Source organism: Mus caroli, unplaced genomic scaffold (assembly GCF_978045245.1).
Source record: "Mus caroli unplaced genomic scaffold, Mus_caroli_1 scaffold_3, whole genome shotgun sequence".
Taxonomy (NCBI): domain Eukaryota; kingdom Metazoa; phylum Chordata; class Mammalia; order Rodentia; family Muridae; genus Mus; species Mus caroli.
This window is the reverse complement of record NW_028227258.1, coordinates 75,750,723-75,772,616: the sequence shown is the minus strand read 5'-3', so window position 1 is coordinate 75,772,616 and position 21,894 is coordinate 75,750,723. Positions and strand designations below refer to the sequence as shown.

The following is a 21,894-nucleotide window of genomic DNA, read 5'->3' as shown; positions in this document are numbered from 1 at the left end:
AAGCCTCAGCACACCAGCAGAAGTTTTTTGGTGTGTTTCTGTCTATGGAGTCCTGATAAATGGAGCTCAACAGCACATGTAAGGTGGATCAATAATATGCATGTCGTTAGCACAGAATACTTCATCATGTGTCCTTTCACGTGCTTGCTTTAGCACCTGTGTCTTCTTCAGTGAAATGTTCCTTCATGTGTTTGCCCCAGCAAAACACCATGTGACATAACTGACTTCCCAAAGAACCCTTAAGTTTCCACTCCAGAACTCAGTTCTCCTTCTATGACAAACAAGTGCTTTACTGATGAGTGACACCCTTAGCCATAGTCATTTACATTTTTGATCAGTTTGAAATGTGTTTTGGTTTCAAACCTGTTTCCAACTAAATTTTTCCATACTTATGACTTCTTGCCTATTCTAATGCAATCTTACTGATTTTAAAAAATCCCCTTTTGTATCTTGAGATGACACTTAAAATGAAACACAGAAAAGCCGTACTGCATAGTGGTGGGGTACATAGACATTCGAGTTAGCATGCCTTGGTTTTATTTCTAACAGCAACACTTTCTGGTTTTGAAGTCTTGTACATCTGTTTGTGTATGCCTCAGTTCCTTGAAATAAGAATGGTACAGTACTTTTATGTATTTAGTAGAATATTAAATGAGTTAATATATATATAAACTCTTAGTTCTTGATAAAGTGTTTTAAAATTGCTTTTATTATGGTAATTTTCTTTTATTTTTGGTCATTTTGTGGATTTTCTATTCTCATCCATAGCTAGCTGACATTCATGCACAGGTATTACACTTTTAAAAAACCTGTTTTGAATTATGCTTTAATCTTCTGATAGAGGTACTTTCCTATTGTCCTATTGTTCCTCTTTTTTTTTTCTCATGTTTCCTGGCTATTTTTCCTTGATAACTTTTCCCAAAGATAATAATATATATATATATATATATATATATATTTTTTTTTTTTTTTTGGTTTTTTGAGACAGGGTTTCTCTGTATAGCCCTGGCTGTCCTGGAACTTACTTTGCAGACCAGGCTGGCCTCAAACTCAGAAATCCACCTGCCTCTGCCTCCCGATTGCTGGGATTAAAGGTGTGCACCACTGTGTCCAGTGATTGTATATTTAATTTATTTTCTACTTCTAATAGAAAGAAAAAGGCAGAAAAATTTAAAAAGCATATAGTGTTCTTTGTTTTTTAATTCATTTTCTGCAACTGATAACCCCTTTAAAGTTAGTAATTTCTCAATTTACTTTTCTTTTTTTTTTAAAGATTTATTTATTGTTATATGTAAGTATACTGTAGCTGTCTTCAGACACACCAGAAGAGGGCGTCAGATCTCCTTATGGATGGTTGTGAGTCATCATGTGGTTGCTGGGATTTGAACTCAGGACCTTCAGAAGAGCAGTCAGTGCTCTTAACCGCTGAGCCATCTCTCCAGCCCCTCAATTAATTAATTAATTAATTATTATTATTTTTTTTTTTGTTTTTTCGAGACAGGGTTTCTCTGTATAGCCCTGGCTGTCCTGGAACTCACTTTGTAAACCAGGCTGGGCTTGAACTCAGAAATCCACCTGCCTCTGCCTCCCGAGTGCTGGGATTAAAGGCGTGCACTGCCATGCCCAGCTGTCAATTTATTTTTCTAATCTTTGTCTTTTTTTGTGGCCAAACTCCTGTCTTGACTTTATTGATGGGTATAGACCTTCTGTTTTATCCCAGTATGCTTTGGATATTGTGGATGTCTTAACAGTATTTCTAGATTATTCTTATTCCTGAGCATTTTTAGATATTGGTGAGGATTAAGTAAAAAATATAAATTATTTTCAAGAGAAAAATTTCAGAGAAATTGTATAGTGATTCAAGAATGCATTCTGAGAATGTTGCTTTTTAAGGTGTCTGAAGTGTGGAGATTGGGTTGTCATCAAAAGTTTATTGGCAGTTATTGCAAGGAATAATCATGGTATTTATTTGTGACTGAATGGTATATTTTTTTTTTTTTTTTTTTTTTTTTTTTTGGTTTTTCGAGACAGGTTTCTCTGTGTAGCCCTGGCTGTCCTGGAACTCACTCTGTAGACCAGGCTGTCCTGGAACTCAGAAATCCGCCTGCCTCTGCCTCCCAAGTGCTGGGATTAAATTAGGCGTGCATCACCACTGCCCGGAAAATGGTAGATGTTTTAAAGCTATAAATTGAACAATCAAAATACACATTACATACTAACATTTCATTGTAAATTAGATAGAACATGAAACAAAATAAATAAAATGAAGGACAAATAGCCTGGAAAGCATTGCCAGTTTAAGCAATATAAGGTTTATAGCTTTTTCAGAATCCTGCTAATAGCATTTTTTCCCTCCTCAAATGTAGACTTAAAACTATTAAAAATTTCTTTTTTATTCTCTTATCCAACAACATATTCTTGGGTTACAGTCTAGCTTTGCTTATTTGTAATTAATTAACCAACTAATTAATTTGATTCTTTGAGACAGGTGCTCACTGTAGCTGCCACAGCTGGCCTTTAACTTGCTGTGTGGCTGAAACTGGCCTAAAATTTTTGCACTCTCTGCCTTCACCTCCCAAGTGCTAGAGTTACAGGTATATAGTACCACACCTAGCCTAATATACTTCAAAAGTATCAGATGAATTTATTTATTGAAGAACCTGGAACTTATGACATTTCAAAGTGTTTCTGTCTGGATGTTGTTAAACATATCCTGAGGTCCTTTGTATTTCCTGCATTTTGGCAGCACAATCTAGAGCCTTTGTCAGACTAAGCTTCCATTCCTGTAACTAGACTGTAGGTGGCGCTGTGCTCTTTCACTGGAAGCAATTATGCCTGGTTTCTCTGTGTGAGTGATGTTATCGGCCCTGGCATTCACTATCCAAATGTATTTATTTGCCTGGATCTAAAAAAAAAGACAAAAATAACAAAAAATTGTTGATAGTGTCTGTCTTTGTCTCTCTCTCTCTCTCTTTCTCTCTTTTTCTCTCTTTCTCTCTCTCTCTCTCTCTCTCTCTCTCTCTCTCTCTCTCTCTCTCTCTCTGTGGTATGTGTGTATTTAACTGGAATCTTTCAATGAAGAAACAGTTATTTGTTTACCTAGTGGTATGGTCACCAGTGTACATTTATAGAGGGTAGAATAAATGCATAATTCTTTCCTTTAATTTACTAATTTCCACAGTTTCCGATAATTCTGCTTTATAATTATTTTTTAGAGCAGTGATTCTCAAGGGTTGCATATCAGATATTTACATTACGATTCATAACAGTAGCAAAATTGCAGTTATGAACTGGCAATGAAAATAATTTTATCTTTGGGGGTCACCATAATATGAGAAACTGTATTAAAGGGTCGAAACATTTGGAAGGTTGAGAACTACTGTCTCAGAGGAAACCAGTAAATTTGTGATTTAAAAATTCCATGAATGGGGCTGGTGAGATGGCTCAGTGGGTAAGAGCACCCGACTGCTCTTCCAAAGGTCCAGAGTTCAAATCCCAGCAACCACATGGTGGTTCACAACCATCCGTAACGAGATCTGACTCCCTCTTCTGGAGTGTCTGAAGACAGCTACAGTGTACTTACATATAATAAATAAATAAATCTTAAAAAAAAAAAAGAAATACAAAATTTCTTTAAAGAGACTGCTGTGACAAATTGGGTATAAGGTCTGGGAGAAACTTAAACCACCCTTCGACTTCACTCCCTAGCAAATAAAGTGATCCTTTCCTTGGACTCACAGGCTATTTAAATCACTGAAGGGTGCTGGGCGTGGTGGCGCACGCCTTTAATCCCAGCACTCGGGAGGCAGAGGCAGGTGGATTTCTGAGTTCGAGGCCCGCCTGGTCTACAGAGTGAGTTCCAGGACAGCCAGGGCTATACAGAAAAACCCTGTCTCGAAAAACCAAAAAAAAAAAAAAAAAAAAAAAAAAAAAAAAAAAAAAATCACTGAAGGGTACTGTCCAAACTATGGCACTGTCACAGACACACAAAAAAATATTCCATGAATGAATGGATGATTGCAATGATGCTCATCACTGAACTACAGATTGATGTGACTTTGGTCAGTAGGGTCTAATAGGTCAAATAGGTCTAGATTGGCCCTTTTTTTTTTTTTGATGATTTATGTATTTATTTTATGTATAGGGGTACACTGTTGCTGTCTTCATGTTTTCAGACACACCAGAACAGGACATCTGATTCCATTACAGATGGTTGTGAGCCACCATGTGGTTGCTGGGAATTGAACTCAGGACCTCTGGAATAGCAGTCAGTGCTCTTAACCACGGAGCCATCTCTCCAGCCCGAGACTGGCTCTTGAGTCTTTTTGTCACAGCCTTTTTGAATTGATTATATTCCTGCTATTGTGTATGGCAAAACAACTTAAGCTCAGTTTTTCATGATTTTCTTTGGTCAGAAGTGCTTTTTCAGGGTTTCAGTGTGGGTACTATGCACAATCGTTATTACTTTGTTGGCTGTTGTTCTTGTAGTTTTCACTAGACACATAATATTTTTAAATACTACCAATTACAGTTTTATGTATTGAAGTGTGTGTGTGTACATGTATATGTGTATAGATCCGAAGATTAATTACCTTCTGAGTTTCTAGTGACACTTCTGTTAATCAAGAGGTTAGTTGTCCTGATCCTTACAGGTTGAGCACATTCTTGTCTGCATCTACTTGAAGTGTTGTCATCAGGAAAGGCTGTTAGATCTTGACAAATGCATTTTTTTGTGTTTATGGAGATCTTGACAAATGCATTTTTTGTGTTTATGGAGATGATCATTTGATTTTCCTTGTCATGTTATTCATGCAGTATATAATTTATTGTTTTTTTGCTGTGTGTACATATGTATGTGTGTGCACAAGAATGTGTGTTTGTGTATGCAGGTGCCTGTGCATGCATTTGTGTGTGGAGGCCAGAGCTCAACCTTGTATATATATTTTTTTCATCCACTGTCTGTCTGTCTGTCTGTCTGTCTGTCTCTCTCTCTCTCTCTCTCTTTTTATTGGTTTTTTTTGACACATGTTTTCTCACTGGCCTGGAACTCTTTACATAGCTTAGGCTGCTTGGCCAGCAAGCCCCAGGGATCCAGTTGTCTCTGCTTCCCCAGGGTTGGCATTAAAACTATGCCACTTTATTTGGCTTTTTAAATTTGTGGGCCTTGAACCTAGGTCCTAGGTATTTTACTGACAGAGGTATCTGTCCAGCCCCATATTTGCTAGTTTTACATGTTAAACTAAACTTGCGTTTCTAGAGTAAATATGAGTTGCTTATTGTGTGGAATTACTTGTAGATGTTGCTAATATTTTTGTTCTCATGTGTAGTGATCTCTCCTGTACTTTGTTATGTCTGGCACAGGGGTAACACTGGCCTCATTGACTGAGTTGAAAGTTTTCTCTTCAGTGTTTTTGAGGCGTTTGTGAAGAATTACATTAGTTCATTTTTTAACAGAAACTATCAGAGCTCCAGCGTTGTTTTTGATTACTATCTCTTTATTTGTTTCTAGCCTATTTATCTTTTTCTTTTAGAACTAGTTTCAGAAATAAGTGGCTTTCTAGGAATTTGTTCCTTTTATCTAAGTTGTTGCTTTAGACATAAATCTGTTCAGCGTATTATTTTGTCATATCTCTCTCTCTCTCTCTCTCTCTCGCTTGCTCTCTCTTCTGCAAGGCTGGTAGTAATGTGCTCTCTCTCATTTCTGATTTTAATGATCTGAATTTTTTTCATTTTTCTTGATCAACCACATTAAATTTTGTCAATGTTTTTCTTTTTTCTTTTTCTTTTTTGAGACACGGTCTTACTTGAATTTGAGAGTTCTTTAGATATTCTATTGTGAGATATTTGGTTTTCAAATATAGTCGGTAGTTTACCATTTTATTCATTATACACATATTAATATATTAATTATACATATTGCCTATACTTATATATTTTATGCAAATATTAATATATATTAATTTTTTATAAAGTAGGATTCAGTAGTTTACCCCAGGGAATGTGCTTTTGGGTTTGAAGTCTAAGATATAACAGTTCATACTTTGTGGAGAAGACAGATTATTCTTTTATATTTTCCAAATCTTACTGTTCTTTAAAATAAGGCTTCAGATTAGTAACTATAAAATCAACAATACATTGTAAAATAGCTTGGAAGCCTTGAGTGACTGGAAGATTGAGTGGTAATAGGTTGCAGGATGCTTGAACAATAGGAATATTCAGTAGTATGTAATTTTACAGCTATAGACACATAGACACAGTATTGAGGTGATTGATTTGAATATGGGATGTATGACCGTTCACTATCTCTCATATCCCGTGGTGTTTCAGTCCATGTAATGGAAGTTCAGTGGACTTCTGACTACTTGTCACCAGTGACAGATTTCTGATTTTTAAAATATGACAGTGTTATAAATCACTAGTTTGCTAGATTGAACTAGTAATCTATTAAAGAACATGGCTGTATTTACTGTAGATAAATGCAAATTTAAAAAGGTTCTGTGTATGAAGGTTTAAATGATTTATTATCCTTCAGTTCATTCCTGAGTCTGAAGTTATGTAATGGATTTAGAAAATTTCATTTCCTGTTTGAAGGTTTAAATTTACATATTTTTCTCTAATGCGAGTATTGGAGCTTGGTCAATAGAATATACAGTAAAACTCTCTGACAATACTATTGCTTAATTTTTGGGGGGTTACATTACAGGGTCAACTCTTTTAAATGTATAGGGTAGGTGCTTAAGTATATTCACTTATTATTTAGGGGGTAGAGATTGAGGGAGAATTAAAGGAATGGGATCTATAAGAGGGTAGAGAGTTTGTGTTCTCATGAGCTTTCCTTCTCTTTCATTTGGCTTCTTGTTTTCTATCAAGTTGCAATTCATATTGGTTTCAGTATGGTTTTTCTTTTCAACAGGAACTAGCCAGTGGAACAGCTGATCCTATAGCAAGTCCTCAGTCCACACAGTTGTGTTGTCTTGTATTCTTTTGAGACAGGCTTTCAGTTGCTGAGGCTGTAGTGTGCACCATCAGAACATTGTTTATTTACTTGCTTCTTTCTGAGGCTGGGCCTTGGGTTTTATAGCCCGGGCTGCCTTGAACTTGTGGTCTTCTTGTTCCATGCTCACCACGGCTAGGATTATAGGCACCATACCTAGGTCTACTTACTTTTAAAACTGAACCTTTTGTTTCAAGACATTTTTCAGAGTCACATGCAGTTGAAAAAAGTAAGAAGAGAAATCCTTCTTCATCTACTTTCCTCTAATGTGAAAATCTTACGAAAACACTAGAGTGATATAATCAAGATAAAGAAACTTTCCAGCACACACGGGTCCTCCTGATGTCCTCCTGGCCGAGCCTCTTTCCTCTGAAGCTGCACCGCATTGGAACAGCTGAAAACCACCAATCTTTTTTTTTTCTTCATTATTTTGCCAAATGAAGAATATTATATAAATGGAATTGTATGAATTTCTGTTTTTTTTTAAATCTAGTACAATATTCTGAAGATTCATCTAGATTGTTGTGTATACCAGGTGTCTATTCCTGTTTATTGTTACATAGTAGGTATGGTGAAGGTCTGTTTTCCAGCTACTTTCTATTTCCAGGCTATCAATGAGTAAGTAGTTATAAATATTCATGTTATATATTTTTCCTTTGTTACAAGAGTTCATTTTCTGGGAAAAACGCAAGATGTGCATTTGGTAGCTCAAATAGTAGTGGCATGTTTAATTTTTGAAAGAAATTACTGCACTGTTTCTATAGTGGCTGTGCCATTTCACACCTCCACCAGCAACATACGAGTAATTCAGTTTCTCCATAGCTTCACTAGAAATTGATGTTACTGTTTTTATTTTAGTCATTCTGATTGATGTGTTCTGATACTTATTTGTGGTTTGAGTTTCGTTAATATATGTAATGTTGAACTTTTTCATATGATTCTTCGTTTTCTTTGTGTCTTCTGTGAAGTACATTCTGTTCTTTGGCTTACTATCTAAATAGTTTTTTCCCTGCCATTGTATTTGAGAGTTCTTTGTATATTTTAGATATCCTCTCAAATATTTGGTTTACAAATATAGTCTGTATATAGATGTTTTTTATAATCAGTAGTTTGTAATCTTTGATAAAGCTTTATTCATAATTTTTTTCCCATTTAATTCGCTTCTGGGTGTGAAGTCTATGAACTCTTAAATTAGCCCTGAGAATTTTCTTTTGTTGTTTTTCTAAAAGTTTTACATTATACATTTCAGCCTGTGGTCCGTATGAAGCTGTTTTTGGTTAGGTGTGATGCTTGTAAGCATTTTGTTTGCTTATTGATGTCTAGTTGCTACAGCCCATTTGCTGAGAACATTGTCACCACTAAGGTGCCTTTTACATCTTTGTCAAACCTCAGTTGGTATGGTGTGTTTCTAAGTTTTGTTCTATTCCATGAATTTATACATTTGTCCTTCTGTAGCTTCTCATGGTATTGATCATTGTAACTGTGTAGAAACCTGGAGTTAGGTAGGGAGATTTCTCCAGCTTTTTCTCTTTTAAGATTGTTTTTCTGTTCTTATTCATTTCTTTCTATATAAATCTTACAATAATTATTTTGTCCTTCTGTAGAAATCTTTTGGGGATTTATGATAGAAACTGTTAAATGTACCTATATCACTTTTGGGAAGTGTTGGCTTGTATAAATATATACCTGTTCTTCATTTATTGAGCTAAAACACTCAAGTTCTACATGCTTTGGTGGTTTTTGTGGCTAAATTGTTTTTATATGTCTATTAGTTGTAAATGTTGTCATTTTGATTTCATTGCCAGTGTTGTTATTGTTTTTTAAAATTTTATTGTTTCTTTGCGAATTTCCCCTTATGCACCCTAACCCCACTCATGTCTTCCTCGCTGTGTACTTGCTCTCTACCCTTGTAACCTCCTCTTGAACAGAGGAAAAAAAATCTCATCATGGAAGCTGTCGTGGGTCACAATGTGCCCCTTGATATACACTTTGGTCCACACGTCTTTGCTTGCAAATATTCATCACAATTCCTTGTAGGTCTAGTACGAAGCCTCTGGATTCTGCTACTCTATCAATACTGGAATTTCACTAGGACTCCTCTGGGATATCCTGTTGTTGCCCTGTGTCATGGAGATCCTGTGGTTTTGGATCTGTAGGACCGGCCTCTTCATGTACTCTAGCAGTTCATTAATGGGATAGGTGTTGGGTTGGGCCATTCCAGAGCCCTGGATCTAGGCCTGAGAGGAATGTTAGTTTGTCAGTTTACGGGCTATATCATTTTCATGCCCTTGGAGCCAGATCACAGGCAACCCCTGCTACCAGAACCAGCTCTATCCTGCTGCCCAGGCGAGGTGCAGGACCTACTCTTACAAGAGCTGCAACTGGTGAGGGGCAAGACTAAATCTATTGCTGTCATGACCCCAGAGCCAGGTCTCCTACCTGTGACAGGTGGTAAGGGGGAAGCAGGGGAAGGGTATCTGTCTATCTCTGTTCTATGCCTCAACATGGGAGACGAGTGGCAGGGCCAGCTCTCCCACACTCATACCCTCCGGCTAGCTTACTAGTAATTCCTGCAATGTACAGCCCTCTCTCCAGAGTATTGCAGATAGCTAAGGGCAGTAAGGACAGTTAGGACAGCTCTCCCCCATGCTCAAGTGAGGGGTGGGGCGAGTTCTGCACAGCCTTCAGACATCAGCATGTCCCTGGGGGCCAGCCCAGGCCAGGGGCATCCACCTGGCCTTTGGTAGTAATAGACCCCTGCTGCTGCAGGGCCAGATGGTGGTAGTAGCTTAGGCCAGGACCTCACCATTGTCCCAGGAGACATCACCAACTACTCACATCAGGCTGATCCTCACTACCCTTGAGTCTCCAGTTCCGCCTCTCTTCATTGTACCCACATCCTTCTGTTTCTCTTTCTCTTACATTTTTTTACTCCTTACTTGCTTCTCTTAGTGGCTACTGGGGTCTTTTGAGTTTCTGGGTTTGTCCCAGGAGTGGTCTCAGAAGTGCTATACCCTGCTCTCAGGCATGGTCTGACATGCCCATACCCCAGGTCCTGCTAGGCGCTGGACTGATAATCATCTTAGTCTAACTCTAAGTCTGAGCCCCCTGGTGCTGGATTGGTGGTCCCCTTAGGCTTGCCTTTTTCAGAGAGTGTTAGGCTACTAATTATTCAGATTCACAGATCAGAACACTGAGAGTAGACATAACCTCTCTTCTTTCTGCCACTGACTGACGCACATGTGACACGGCAGCTACACCTGCAGTGCCTTCATAGCGCCATTGTTAATAGAATTGTGTTTGTATGTGTCTTGTAACCTGACCTTTCTGGAATATCACTTTCCTTTCTTTTTTAGTCTTCTAGATGATAATGTGTTTTATTTATTATTTTTTTCTTCCATTAGTTTTTTAAATTTATTCACTTTACATTGAAATTGCAGTCCCCCTCCTCACAGTCCCCCTTCACAGTCCTCCCCCCTTTAGAGTCCTCCCCCCACCCCTCTTCACCTCTGAGAAGCAGGAGTTCACCCTGGCCCATCAAGTCACTGCAGGACTAGGTACATTCTCTCCCACTGAGGCCAGAGAAGGCAGCCTAATTAGGGGCACAGGATCCATAAACAGGCAACAGAGTCAGGGTAAGTCCCCACTCTAGTTTTTGGGAGACCCACATGAAGACCAAGCTGCACATCTGCTACATATGTGCTGGGGGTGGGGGTGGGGTTGGGGGAGCTAGGTCTAGCCTTTGCATGCTCTTTGTGGTTTAGTGGTTAAGAACGCTGGCTGTTCTTCCAAAGGAAGGCCACTTCTTAACTTTGTTAAGAAGGTTTTATTCATGAAACGTAGTCTGGATGTGTGTGTTGCTGGGAGATAAAACTCAAGTGTCTTTTAAGTCTTTTCTAAACACTTAATATAAATATCCAGTGAAATTATGTGGTCATAGGTTTTGTTTTTTTAAACTACAGATATTTCCATAGTAGTTACAGGGTTATTAAAATTTCCTATTTTATGTTGAGAAGGCTGCCTCCGGTAGCTTGTATTGTTGTGTAATTGGTGCATGCCCTCTAAATTGTCAAATTTTGTGTTTAAAGTTGTTTATGCTATTCTACTTTTTCTTTCAAGCCTCCCCCCAACACCCATTATTTTTTATTTTTATTTTTACTTTTAGACAGGGTTTTAAAAATCTGTTTCATTCTGGATACTGGCAGATTCGATTTTTGGCTTGCTGCTTTGTTTCTTCAAAGCGATTCAATTTTTTTTGTTGTTTTTTTTGTTTTTTGGTTTTTCGAGACAGGGTTTCTCTGTGTAGCTCTGGCTTTCCTGGAACTCACTTTGTAGACCAGGCTGGCCTTGAACTCAGAAATCCACCTGCCTCTGCCTCCTGAGTGCTGGGATTAAAGCGATTCGATTATATTGACATATTCAAATAACCCTTTCTTTATTTCACTGATAGCTTTCTGTTGCCTTTCCTGCTTTTGGTTATGTTGGTGTCTGTTCTTTGTTATTTTTTATCTTTTGCTTCCTTCTGGCTAATCTTGCTTTTTTAAAAAACTAGGTTTTCAGAATGTTTTTTAAATTGAAAATAAAGTTATTCTGATCATGGGTTTTCCTTTCTTATGCCTTCTTTTTTTTCTATATTTATGGAGTTTTATTATTTATTATTTTTATGTACATGTATCTCTATATGTGCCCAAGGAGGTCAGACAGGTGTCAGCTGGAGTTTCAGGCAGTTGTGAGTTGTTCGATGCAAGTGCTGGGAATCAAACTCAGGTTCTCTGCAAGAACAATGCTCTTAACTACTGAGCCGTTTCTCCCCCCACCCCCCATCTCTTAAGAAAACAAATAGGCAATATAAAAGACAAGTAAGAATAAAACAAAACTATCACACTAAGAAACAAAAAAAGGAAAACAAAAGAAAGCCTAAGAAATGAGCACACACATATACATACACACATATGCACACATATGCACACATATACATATGTATGCCTAAATATGTTCAATCCTCAGTCTGTTTAATATTACTTATATGCACATGATTTCAGGTATTGGTATTGGTTTTGATTTTGGTATTGGATAATTGTTTAGAGGGGGCTCATTCCTATTTCTCCCACTTTCAGCATTCCTTAGTTTTTCAGTTGTATAGGTATGGGGACCCATGAGATTTCGCTCTTCTAGGTTAGCATGTCCAGTGACATTGTGCTTTTTCAGGTCTTGTTTATGCAGCCCTATTGCTGAGGTATCATGGATGATGTTTCCCTGTCATTTCTAGGACATACTGCATTTCCTAATCTTCTGGCCCTTAAAATCTCCGCCCCCACCCATGTTCTCTGAGCCTCAGGTAAAGTAGCTATGTATGTATCAATTGTGGTTTTTCTGTAATAGTCTCTGTTGCAAAGAGAAGTTTCTTTGATGAGTTGTGAGAATTCTACTTATTTGTGGAAATAAAGATAGAGATGTATAACACGGTTTGGAATTATGCTGGCTTAGTAAGATGGTGGTAGTAGGTTCTCTCATTTGAGAGGATGTTTGGCTTAGGAAGTTGGTTAGATTTCCAATACCAGGCATGATTTGTTTTTCCTGTTGAGTGGGTTTTAAGTCTAATTAGAGAGGTACTGGTTACCATCAGATATGAGTGCCATTATTGCACTGTTAGGGTTCTTGTACCACACCAGTAATTGTAGATGGGCCTTGCAGCTGGGTAGGGCTGGAATCTTGCATAGCACTTTCTAGTACTATGAAAGGTAGCATTTAGGGAGGAGACTTCAAGTCAGATCTATCTTGGATCCTCCTGGTCTTGTGTCAGAAGTAGCATAGCAGCTAACCTTTAACCTGTGTGAAGCAACCAAGGGGAGCATCAATTACCTGTATTGTTATAGAGGACTGTATTGTTATATAGGACTCTCTTGACCAAGAACTCAAAAGAGGGTTTCTTATGCCTAATATTGGGGTTTTTGTTAGTCTATGGGTGGAGTATTGTCAGCCTAAATGGGATAGCTTCATTTAAACTAACTCTCACATACACACACTCTCTCTCCCTTTCCTTCTCCCTGCCCCCTCCCACCTCTCTGTGTGTGTGTGCACATTTGTATTTGTGTTTCTGTGCTAGAGTTATTTTTAGCTTTTTGAGAATTCTCCACACTGATTTCTCTAGTGGCTCCACCAGATTTCAGTCACACCAGCATGGAGTAAGGCTTCCCTTTCCCCCATATCCCTTCTAGCATTTCTTGTTAATCTTAGCCATTCTGACTGGGGTAAGACGAGATATCAAAAATTTGCATTTCCCTTATTGCTAAGGATAATGAACACTTTTGAGATACTTATTTCTTAAATTATTTATTCTTATTTTATGTGTATGGTTGTTTTGCCTGCATGTATCTCTGTGTACCGCATGCATGCAGGGCTTGCCGAGGACAGAGGTCAGTGCATGTATCTCTGTGAACCACATGCATGCAGTGCTTGCCGAGGACAGAAGTCAGGTCCTCTGGAACTGGAGTTATAGATGGTTGTGAGCCACCTTGTGTGTGTTTGGAATTGGACCCTCATCCGCAGGAATGAGATGCTGGGATCTGGATTCTTCACGATTTCATTCTGTCATCAGATTTCTCCTGATAGATGAACCTGGCCAGTGTGATTATTGCATTGGAAGTTACCACTCTGTCATTAAACCCAAGCATAAGACTCTTCTTGTAATTAATTTTTCATATGTATGTATCTCTTTTGCCTGTATGTATGTCTCTATACCATGTGTGTCTGATGCCTTTGAGGCCAGAAGATGGGCTTGGATCTCCTGGAACTGTAGTTCCATATGGCAGCAAGCCAGCATGTGATTGTTAAGAATGGAGCCCTGGTCCTCTGGAAGACCAGCCAGTGTTCTTAACGGATGAGCTATCTTTTCCTCCCTCCAAATAATGCCCACTCCAAGTTTTTAAAAGACAAGGTCTCACTATGTAGCCTTGGGTAACTTGGAACTTGTTATCACACTATGTTGACCGTGAACTCACAGAGATCTGCAAGTAGAATCTTTTAAAAATTAAGTCCATTTTCTTCAATTCCAAAGCTTTCTGCTTTCCTTGGATCCTTGACTGCAAACATTTTGAAAAAGGTGTAGCATAAAGGTTGCTGTTGTGGTGTTGACCATGAAACTTGCAAAACTTCTTAAAATTAAAAGCGCTTTTCCCCCCAACTGGATTCCAAGAAAATATGTACTTTTTAAAAAAAGAAATATGCAACAAATATATGATTTAGAAAGTTAAAACCTTTTAAACTCAGTCTTTCAAGATAGCCATTATTAACAGTCTTTAGAACTTTTCCTGTAGAACTATTATCATATATAATATATAAAATGATATATTTATACAAGGAGTACATAGAATGCCCACCACCCAAGAGCTACTGTCCTTTCAAAGTTGAAAACAAACAGCAGTCTAGAAGGAATTTCTGACATAAGACAAATGCAAATTTTTTTTTTATAATCTTTGCTTGTCTTTTTTTTTGTGTGTTTTTTTATTGGGTATTTATTTCATTTACATTTCCAATGCTATCCCAAAAATCCCCCACACGCTCCCCCACCCACTCCCCCACCCACCCACTCCCACTTCTTGGCCCTGTCATTCCCCTGTACTGAGGCATATGAAGTTTGCATGACTAATGGGCCTCTCTTTCCACTGATGGCCAACTAGGCCATTTTCTGATTCATATGCAGCTAGAGACACGAGCGCTGGGGTGTACTGGCTAGTTCATATTGTTGTTCCACCTATAGGGTTGCAGATCCCTTTAGCTCCTTGGGTACTTTCTCTAGCTCCTCCATTGGGGGCCCTGTGGTCCATCCAATAGCTGACTGTGAGAAATGCAAAATTTTTAAGTGTTTTAATTTTCATTGACAGTAAATTTTAGTAGAGTCCATGGTGTACACACCCACCCACATGTTCACATACATTAAACAAATAGCATAATAAAACACAGTCACAGGTGCATTTTCTCAGGTATATAAATTTCTAAGACCATATACATTAGTTCAGTCAGTATAGTGGGGAGACCAAAAAACCGCAAGTGATTTCTGAAGAGTAGGCGTGTACTTGTCCTGTTGACTGCTGCAGTGATTCTGTAGTTTTCAGGATTCATAGATTTGATGCACTGTAATTTTCACTATGGGATGAGTGCATAGCTTCTGACATGGCTCCTCCAGCTATTGCCACCGTTTATGTATCTTATATACTATGAAGGAGGACAGTTGGGAAGGGTGGTCATTCATTCTCTGTCTGTCTGTCTGTCTGTCTGTCTGTCTGTCTGTCTGTCTGTCTGTCTCTCATTCTCTGTCTGTCTCTCATTCTCTCTCTCTCTGTAATTCCAAGGCTGAGATAGATGGAAGGGTTGTGAAGTTGAGGTCAGCCTAAGAAAATAATAAGTTGAGGTCCTATTTTGGTTAGGGTTTTACTGCTGTGAACAGACACCATGACTAAGGCAAGTCTTATAAAGGACAGCATTTAATTGGGCTGGCTTACAGATTCATAGGTTCAGTCCATTATCATCAAGGTGGGAGCATGGCAGCATCTAGGCAGGCATAATGCAGGTAGAAGTGAGAGTTTCACATCTTCATCTGAAGGCAGCCAGGAGAATACTGACTTCCAGGCAGCTAGGATGAGCGTCTAAAAGCCCACATCCACAGTTAAGCACACCTACCCCAACAGGACCACACATACCTTCTTTCTAATAGTGCTACTCCCGTGGCTGAGCTATACAAACCATCACAATTTAGAACTCTATTTTTCCCTAACTCTGTGTTAGTATCTTTTATATATCCTGCTCACTTCAAAAATGTGTTTAGTTTTTTAAAAGTGCTAATCTCGAGTTATCCAGTTTTTCTGTCAGAGTGTGACACTCTACGTGGAAAGAAACTATATTCTTAGTTTATTTTCTCTTTTCTTTCTTTTTTGATGGCTTGTTTTATATATAAACAAACTCAGAATAAAAGTAATTTAGACATTATTGGACAAGTCACAAGAAATAAAACAATATTCATTTAGTGGCGGAGACTGAGATTATACTTTGCTTGTCTTACTCTTACAAGGTGGAGAAACTTAACAAGTTCACATCGAGTTGCCTAGAGCAAGCACAGGGCCCTGTGGACTACTGGGCTGATGAGTTATAGTCTCCTAGCTTTATAAATCTTTTGAAGAGAAGATACTTATTTTTTATTTTCCTGTATTTAAAAAAAATTTTTTGAGCGTGTAAGTGACTTAATTTAGTGACCAATGTTAAGTTAAGGCATTTTATTAATAAAAAAATTGAGAAGAAAATTGCCATGCTTGAATTTAGGTCTTGGTACAAAAGTTGTAAAGGTTCATTTGAATTCTTTGAATAAAATACTTTAAAAGGTCTATAATCATATACATTAAACTGTGACCTATATAAAGCATGTTATGCCACCCTGAAGGTTGCTATAAAAATTGTTTATGAAGTTCATGCAGGACTAAAATATGTTGAAATGGAGAGTTTTGAAAAATGTTCTATATAGCAGAGGAGACCAAATCATGCTAAAATGCAGGAAAAGACTATACATCAGTTTCCAGGCTACATTATTCAAAAAATACAACCATAAAAAGGTAATAAGATTACATTTTCACATTTCATGGCTGGTAAAGTGCATTAGGCTGCTCAGATATTCATAACTCCCTGTGACATTTGGAAGATTACATTTTGGAGTGCAGAGCCATTACTGCCTCTCAGATAATAACCCACGATGCCTGGGCCTGGGTATGATTCCCGTCATTGGAGACAAATTTCTGTTTTGAAGGTTGATCAGCTTCAAATAACTATTAGAAAGGGTTAACCTGACATACTGTAGGCTCTCTGCTTGGGTTTTAGGTATAATAGATATGCATACATACAGTATATCAAATATGCCACGCATTTGTATGTACAAATTTCAGTCATCAATTTTCTCCTTGAAAGGCATATCTTCTAATATTTAATGCAATGGAAAAATATTTAAAACACCTGTCTGCATATTGCTTTTGCACTATAAGCTCAGTTTAGAAGCTGGTGAAATATTTGGGGCCTTTTTGGAAATTACTTCCCAAATTAATTCTGTGGCTTCTTGGAAGGATAGTTGTGGCTGATAACGTATACAGATGAGAATGAAAGATGGATGTAAGGAATATTAAGGTGAAGGTGAGGTCTCTCAAGTTAGTTGCAATGAGGTTTTTGTCCTATTTAGTTCTACCTAGAAGACATATAATTGTTGAAGAAAATTTTACAGTATTAGAACTCTCTCGTATTTATTATTTTAGTAGTAAGTTATTTATGTTGGTTGGTTTATCTCCTTATTGTTGGTGTGCATTGAGGCAGTGCCTTTTTCTGCCCGGTTGGGAACTTTGAGTTTCTGTCTACTAGAAGGTGTTCCTGAAGTTGTCCTCTGTACTGGTGTGTCTACGTGGTTTTCAGGAAGCCTTTCCTCTTTCTGCTTCCCTCTAGCTAACAGCGACTTTAGGATAATGTGTTATTATCTGTAACCCTGTATAGGGTTATTGGTGGTTTGTGACTTTGGAGATTTATTGCTCATTAGCTGTCCTTCTGAGACTTTATAAGACTTTCTGACCAGAAGTTATGCTTATGCTCAAAAAGGTTACTTTTTAATCTTACATTCTATTTCTGTGTGGACTTCCACAGATACCATACCCATTTCCTCAACTACACCTGTTTCCCTTTGCCCATAGTACATTTTATTATGTACATTATTAGGACTATGGACTTTTTATAGCATGAATGGTTTTTATTTTGTCTTTAATATTAATTCTGTGAACAAATGTGAGGTTTTAGTCATATGTCATGGTGTCATTTGTTGTCATTATAGTCATTGCTTTGTCCCAAACTTCACTTTTAAAATTTTCTTTAGGAAGTAATTTACATTTACAACATGAATTATGAATGATTTTCTCTAGTGTGTAATTATATTTTGATTTCATGATATTTTTGTATATGTACTTAAGTACCTCCTCCCCTAAATTACTTAAGATTAAGCCCAGAGTCTTTTTTTTTAAACATCAAGTACTTTTTTTTCAAGTTTTTATTAGATATTTTCTTCATTTACATTTCAAATGCTATCCTGAAAGTCCCCTATACCCTCCCCCTTCCCCCACCCTGCTCCCCTCCCCACCCACTCCCACTTCTTGGCTCTGGTGTTCCCCTGTACTGGGGCATATAAACTTTGCTAGACCAATGGGCCTCTCTTCCCAATGATGGCCAACTAGGCCATCTTTTGATACATGTGCAGCTAGAGACACGAGCTCCGGGGTACTGGTTAGTTCATATTGTTGTTCCACCTATAGGGTTGCAGACCCCTTCAGCTCCTTGGGTACTTTCTCTAGCTCCTCCATTGGGTGCTGTGATGGTTTGTATATCCTTGGACCAGGGAGTGGCACCATCTGAAGGTGTGGCCTTGTTGGAATAGGTGTGACCTGTTTGGGATGGGTGTGTCACTGTGGGTGTGGGTATAAGATTCTCACCCACACCCCCCCCCCCCACACACCCCCTATTGCCTAGAAGTCAGTCTTCCACTAGCAGCCTTTGGATGAAGACATAGAACTCTCAGCTCCTGCTGTGCCATGCCTGCCTGGATACTGCCATGCTCCCACCTTGATGATAATGGACTGAACCCCTGAACCTGTAAGCCAGCCCCAATTAAATGTTGTTTTTTATAAGACTTGCCTTGGTCATGGTGTCTGTTCACAGCAGTAAAACCCTAACTAAGACAGGTGCCCTGTGTTCTATCCAATAGCTGACTGTGAGCATCCACTTCTGTGTTTGCCAGGCACTGGCATAGCCTCACAAGAGACAGCTATATCAGGGTCCTTTCAGCAAAATCTTGCTGGCATATGCAATAGTGTCTGGGTTTGGTGACTGATTATGGGATGGATCCCTGGGTGGGGCAGTCTCTGGATGGTCCATCCTTTTGTCTCAGCTCCAAACTTTGTCTCTGTAACTCCTTCCATGGGTATTTTGTTCCCTATTCTAAGGAGGAATGAAGTATCCACGTGTTGGTCTTCCTTCTTCTTGATTTTCTTGTGTTTTACAAATTGTATCTTGGGTATTCTAAGTTTCTGGGCTAATATCCACTTATCAGTGAGTGTATATCAAGTGACTTCTTTTGTGATTGGGTTACCTCACTCAGGATGATATCTTCTAGTTCCATCTATTTGCCTAGGAATTTCATAAATCCATTGTTTTTAATAGCTGAGTAGTACTCCATTGTGTAAATGTACCACATTTTCTGTATCCATTCTTCTGTTGAGGGACATCTGGGTTCTTTCTAGCTTCTGGCTATTAAATAAGGCTGCTATGAACATAGTGGAGCATGTGTACTTATTACAAGTTGGAACATCTTCTGGATATATGCCCAGGAGAGGTATTGCTGGATCCTCCATCAGTACTATGTCCAATTTTCTGAGGAATCACCAGACTGATTTCCAGAGTGGTTGTACAAGCTTGCAATCCCACCAGCAATGGAGGAGTGTTCCTCTTTCTCCACATCCTCGCCAGCATCTGCTGTCACCTGAGTTTTTGATCTTTAAGCTCAGAGTCTTATACATCCTAGGTGAGCACTCTATCACTGAACTATAGACCCTAGACAGAATTTTAATTCATATTAAGTTTTATCAGTGACAAGTCCAGAAATCTTTACAAAATCTTTTTTCCCAATTAGTTAATAATTAGTTATTAATTTTTTGAGACAAGGTCTTTGGTAGTCCAAGCTGACCTTGAATTCACTAATTAGTGATGGATCATCTTGAATTAATTAATTCTTTCTTATTTTCTTACTCTCTTTCTTTATAGATAGGGTCTCACTAGTTTGTTAAGTAGATCAGGCTGGCCTTGAACTTAGAGAACTGCTCACCTCTGTCCTCTGGAATGCTGGCAAAGGGGTGTATCACCATACCACCATGCCTGGACTTCTTGTTTAATTAGCTCACTTTTATTTTATGTGTATGCGTGTTTTGTCTGAATGTATGTAAGTATGTCATGTGTGTGTCTGGCATCCTTTGAGGCGAGACGAGGGTACCCAGTTACTTGGAATTGGAATTAAGGATGGTTGTACGTTAGCTGTCACGTGAACGTAGGGATCCAAACCGAGACTCTGTGTTAACTTCAGAGCTACCTTTCCAGTCCTGACCTTGAACTCTTGATCTTCCTGTTTCTTCTCAAGCACTGGGATTAGTGTCATCTGGCCTAAAGAGCTTAGCAAAGCTTTTACCTCTCAAGTTTATAAAAGACTTTACTATCATTTCATGCAGCTGGTAGTAGCTTAAGTTACTCTATATTTGTTATTTTGAAAATATTTCATTTTCTGTATTCTAAGTCTTAAGTCACTTTCTGCTACCTAGGTTTGAACATTTCTTCAGAGACTTTATTTTTTTGAGATTTATAAAAAGTTGACTAAGGGCTAGAGAGATGACTTGGAGGTCACTGACTGCTCTTCGGAGGTCCTGAGTTCAATTCCCAGCAACCACATGGTGGCTCACTACATCTGTAATGGGATCTGGTGCCCTCTTCTGGTGTGTCTGAAGACAGCGACAGTGTACTCATATACAGTAAATAACTAAATCTTTAAAAAAAAAGTTGACTCTTTTGTTGTTGGTGGGTATGGATGATGCGAATGGGTAGTCATTGCTAATTTGAAGTTTAGGAGCAAGTGATAGTGGTAATGGATATAGAATAAGGCCTTGATATATGTTTTCATTTGTTTCCCCGAAGCTGGTAGGAGGCCAGTTTGATTTGGAGATGAACTTCATTATCCAGGAAGGTGAGAGCATCACGTGCATGGTGGAGCTACTGGAAAAGTGTGATGTCACTTGCCAAGCAGAAGTCTGGAGCATGTTTACAGCCATTCTGAAGAAGAGCATACGAAATCTTCAAGTCTGCACAGAAGTAGGCCTCGTGGAAAAAGTACTTGGGAAAATTGAGAAAGTTGACAGTATGATTGCAGGTATAACTTTTTCTGTAGAAATATATATAAGGAAACAGTTTGATTCTTAAATATTGTATCTTTAAAATTTGTTTTAGCAATTTTTAAAAAAAAATCCATGATTATATAGCACATTATCTGTTTAAAATATTACTCATTATTTTAAGTGTGTGTGTGTGTGTAGGAATGTATGGGTGTGTAATGACTATAGAGGGCAGAGGTCTCAGATATTCTTGGAGCTGGAGTTAACTCGGGTTCTCTGGAAGAGCTGTGTGTGCTCACAACCACTGAACCATCTTCTCAGCCCCATGGCATGTATCTACACCTCTTGTATCCAGACTTGCAAATGAGTCATGTATTTTAATTCTTTATCTCTAGAAATATTAATAGCTCACATATTTCATTTTGTTTGTTTTTTCTCAGATCTTCTCGTTGACATGTTGGGAGTGCTGGCCAGCTATAATTTGACAGTTAGAGAACTAAAGCTTTTCTTCAGTAAACTTCAAGGAGATAAAGGACAATGGGTAAAGAGAACAAGTGAAAATGAAACACCCTAAGCCCTAAACACGCTAGTATTTGGAAGTTCCCCTCCCAGGCACAGTCGTAGCTTGTAAAGTGACTGATATTATTCTACATGTGCTACATGTCAAATTGAGGAGAAGCCATCAGTCAAAATAGCATTTTTGTGTGCATAGCTGCTTTTATTTGGGTGTCCTAGGTAGATGACTACTTTGATTCTTGATAAATTTGGTGTTTTAAAGCTATATATCTATTATTTATTGGAGTTGAAAATGTGTTACATAGCATCCAATTTCCTTCTGTTCTGAGTGGTAATGGCCCTTCAATTCGCACAGTGTATTCAAGGAGCAGGGTCTTTGCAGGTTAGAGCCATCCTCCTTAGATGTGATTAATTTGATGGGCTTTTGTAATTAGTTGTGGG

General features: G+C 38.3%; 1 protein-coding gene and 1 non-coding gene across 5 annotated transcripts in view; one reads left to right on the top strand and one right to left on the bottom strand.

Moving 5' to 3' along the window:
* Positions 1–21,894, top strand: part of Lrba (LPS responsive beige-like anchor protein) — a 576,347-nt gene that overhangs the window by 40,379 nt on the left and 514,074 nt on the right. For all 4 annotated transcript variants that reach the window (XM_029475138.2, XM_021158805.3, XM_085835789.1 and 1 more), the window contains exons 3-4: positions 20,744–20,975; positions 21,378–21,478. In XM_029475138.2, the coding sequence (XP_029330998.1) occupies positions 20,744–20,975; positions 21,378–21,478 (333 nt within the window). The remainder of the gene's footprint in view (positions 1–20,743; positions 20,976–21,377; positions 21,479–21,894) is intronic.
* LOC115030764 (small nucleolar RNA SNORA17) lies at positions 10,147–10,275 on the bottom strand. Its single transcript, XR_003836358.1, has one exon. It is a non-coding gene; the product is annotated as a small nucleolar RNA SNORA17 (small nucleolar RNA).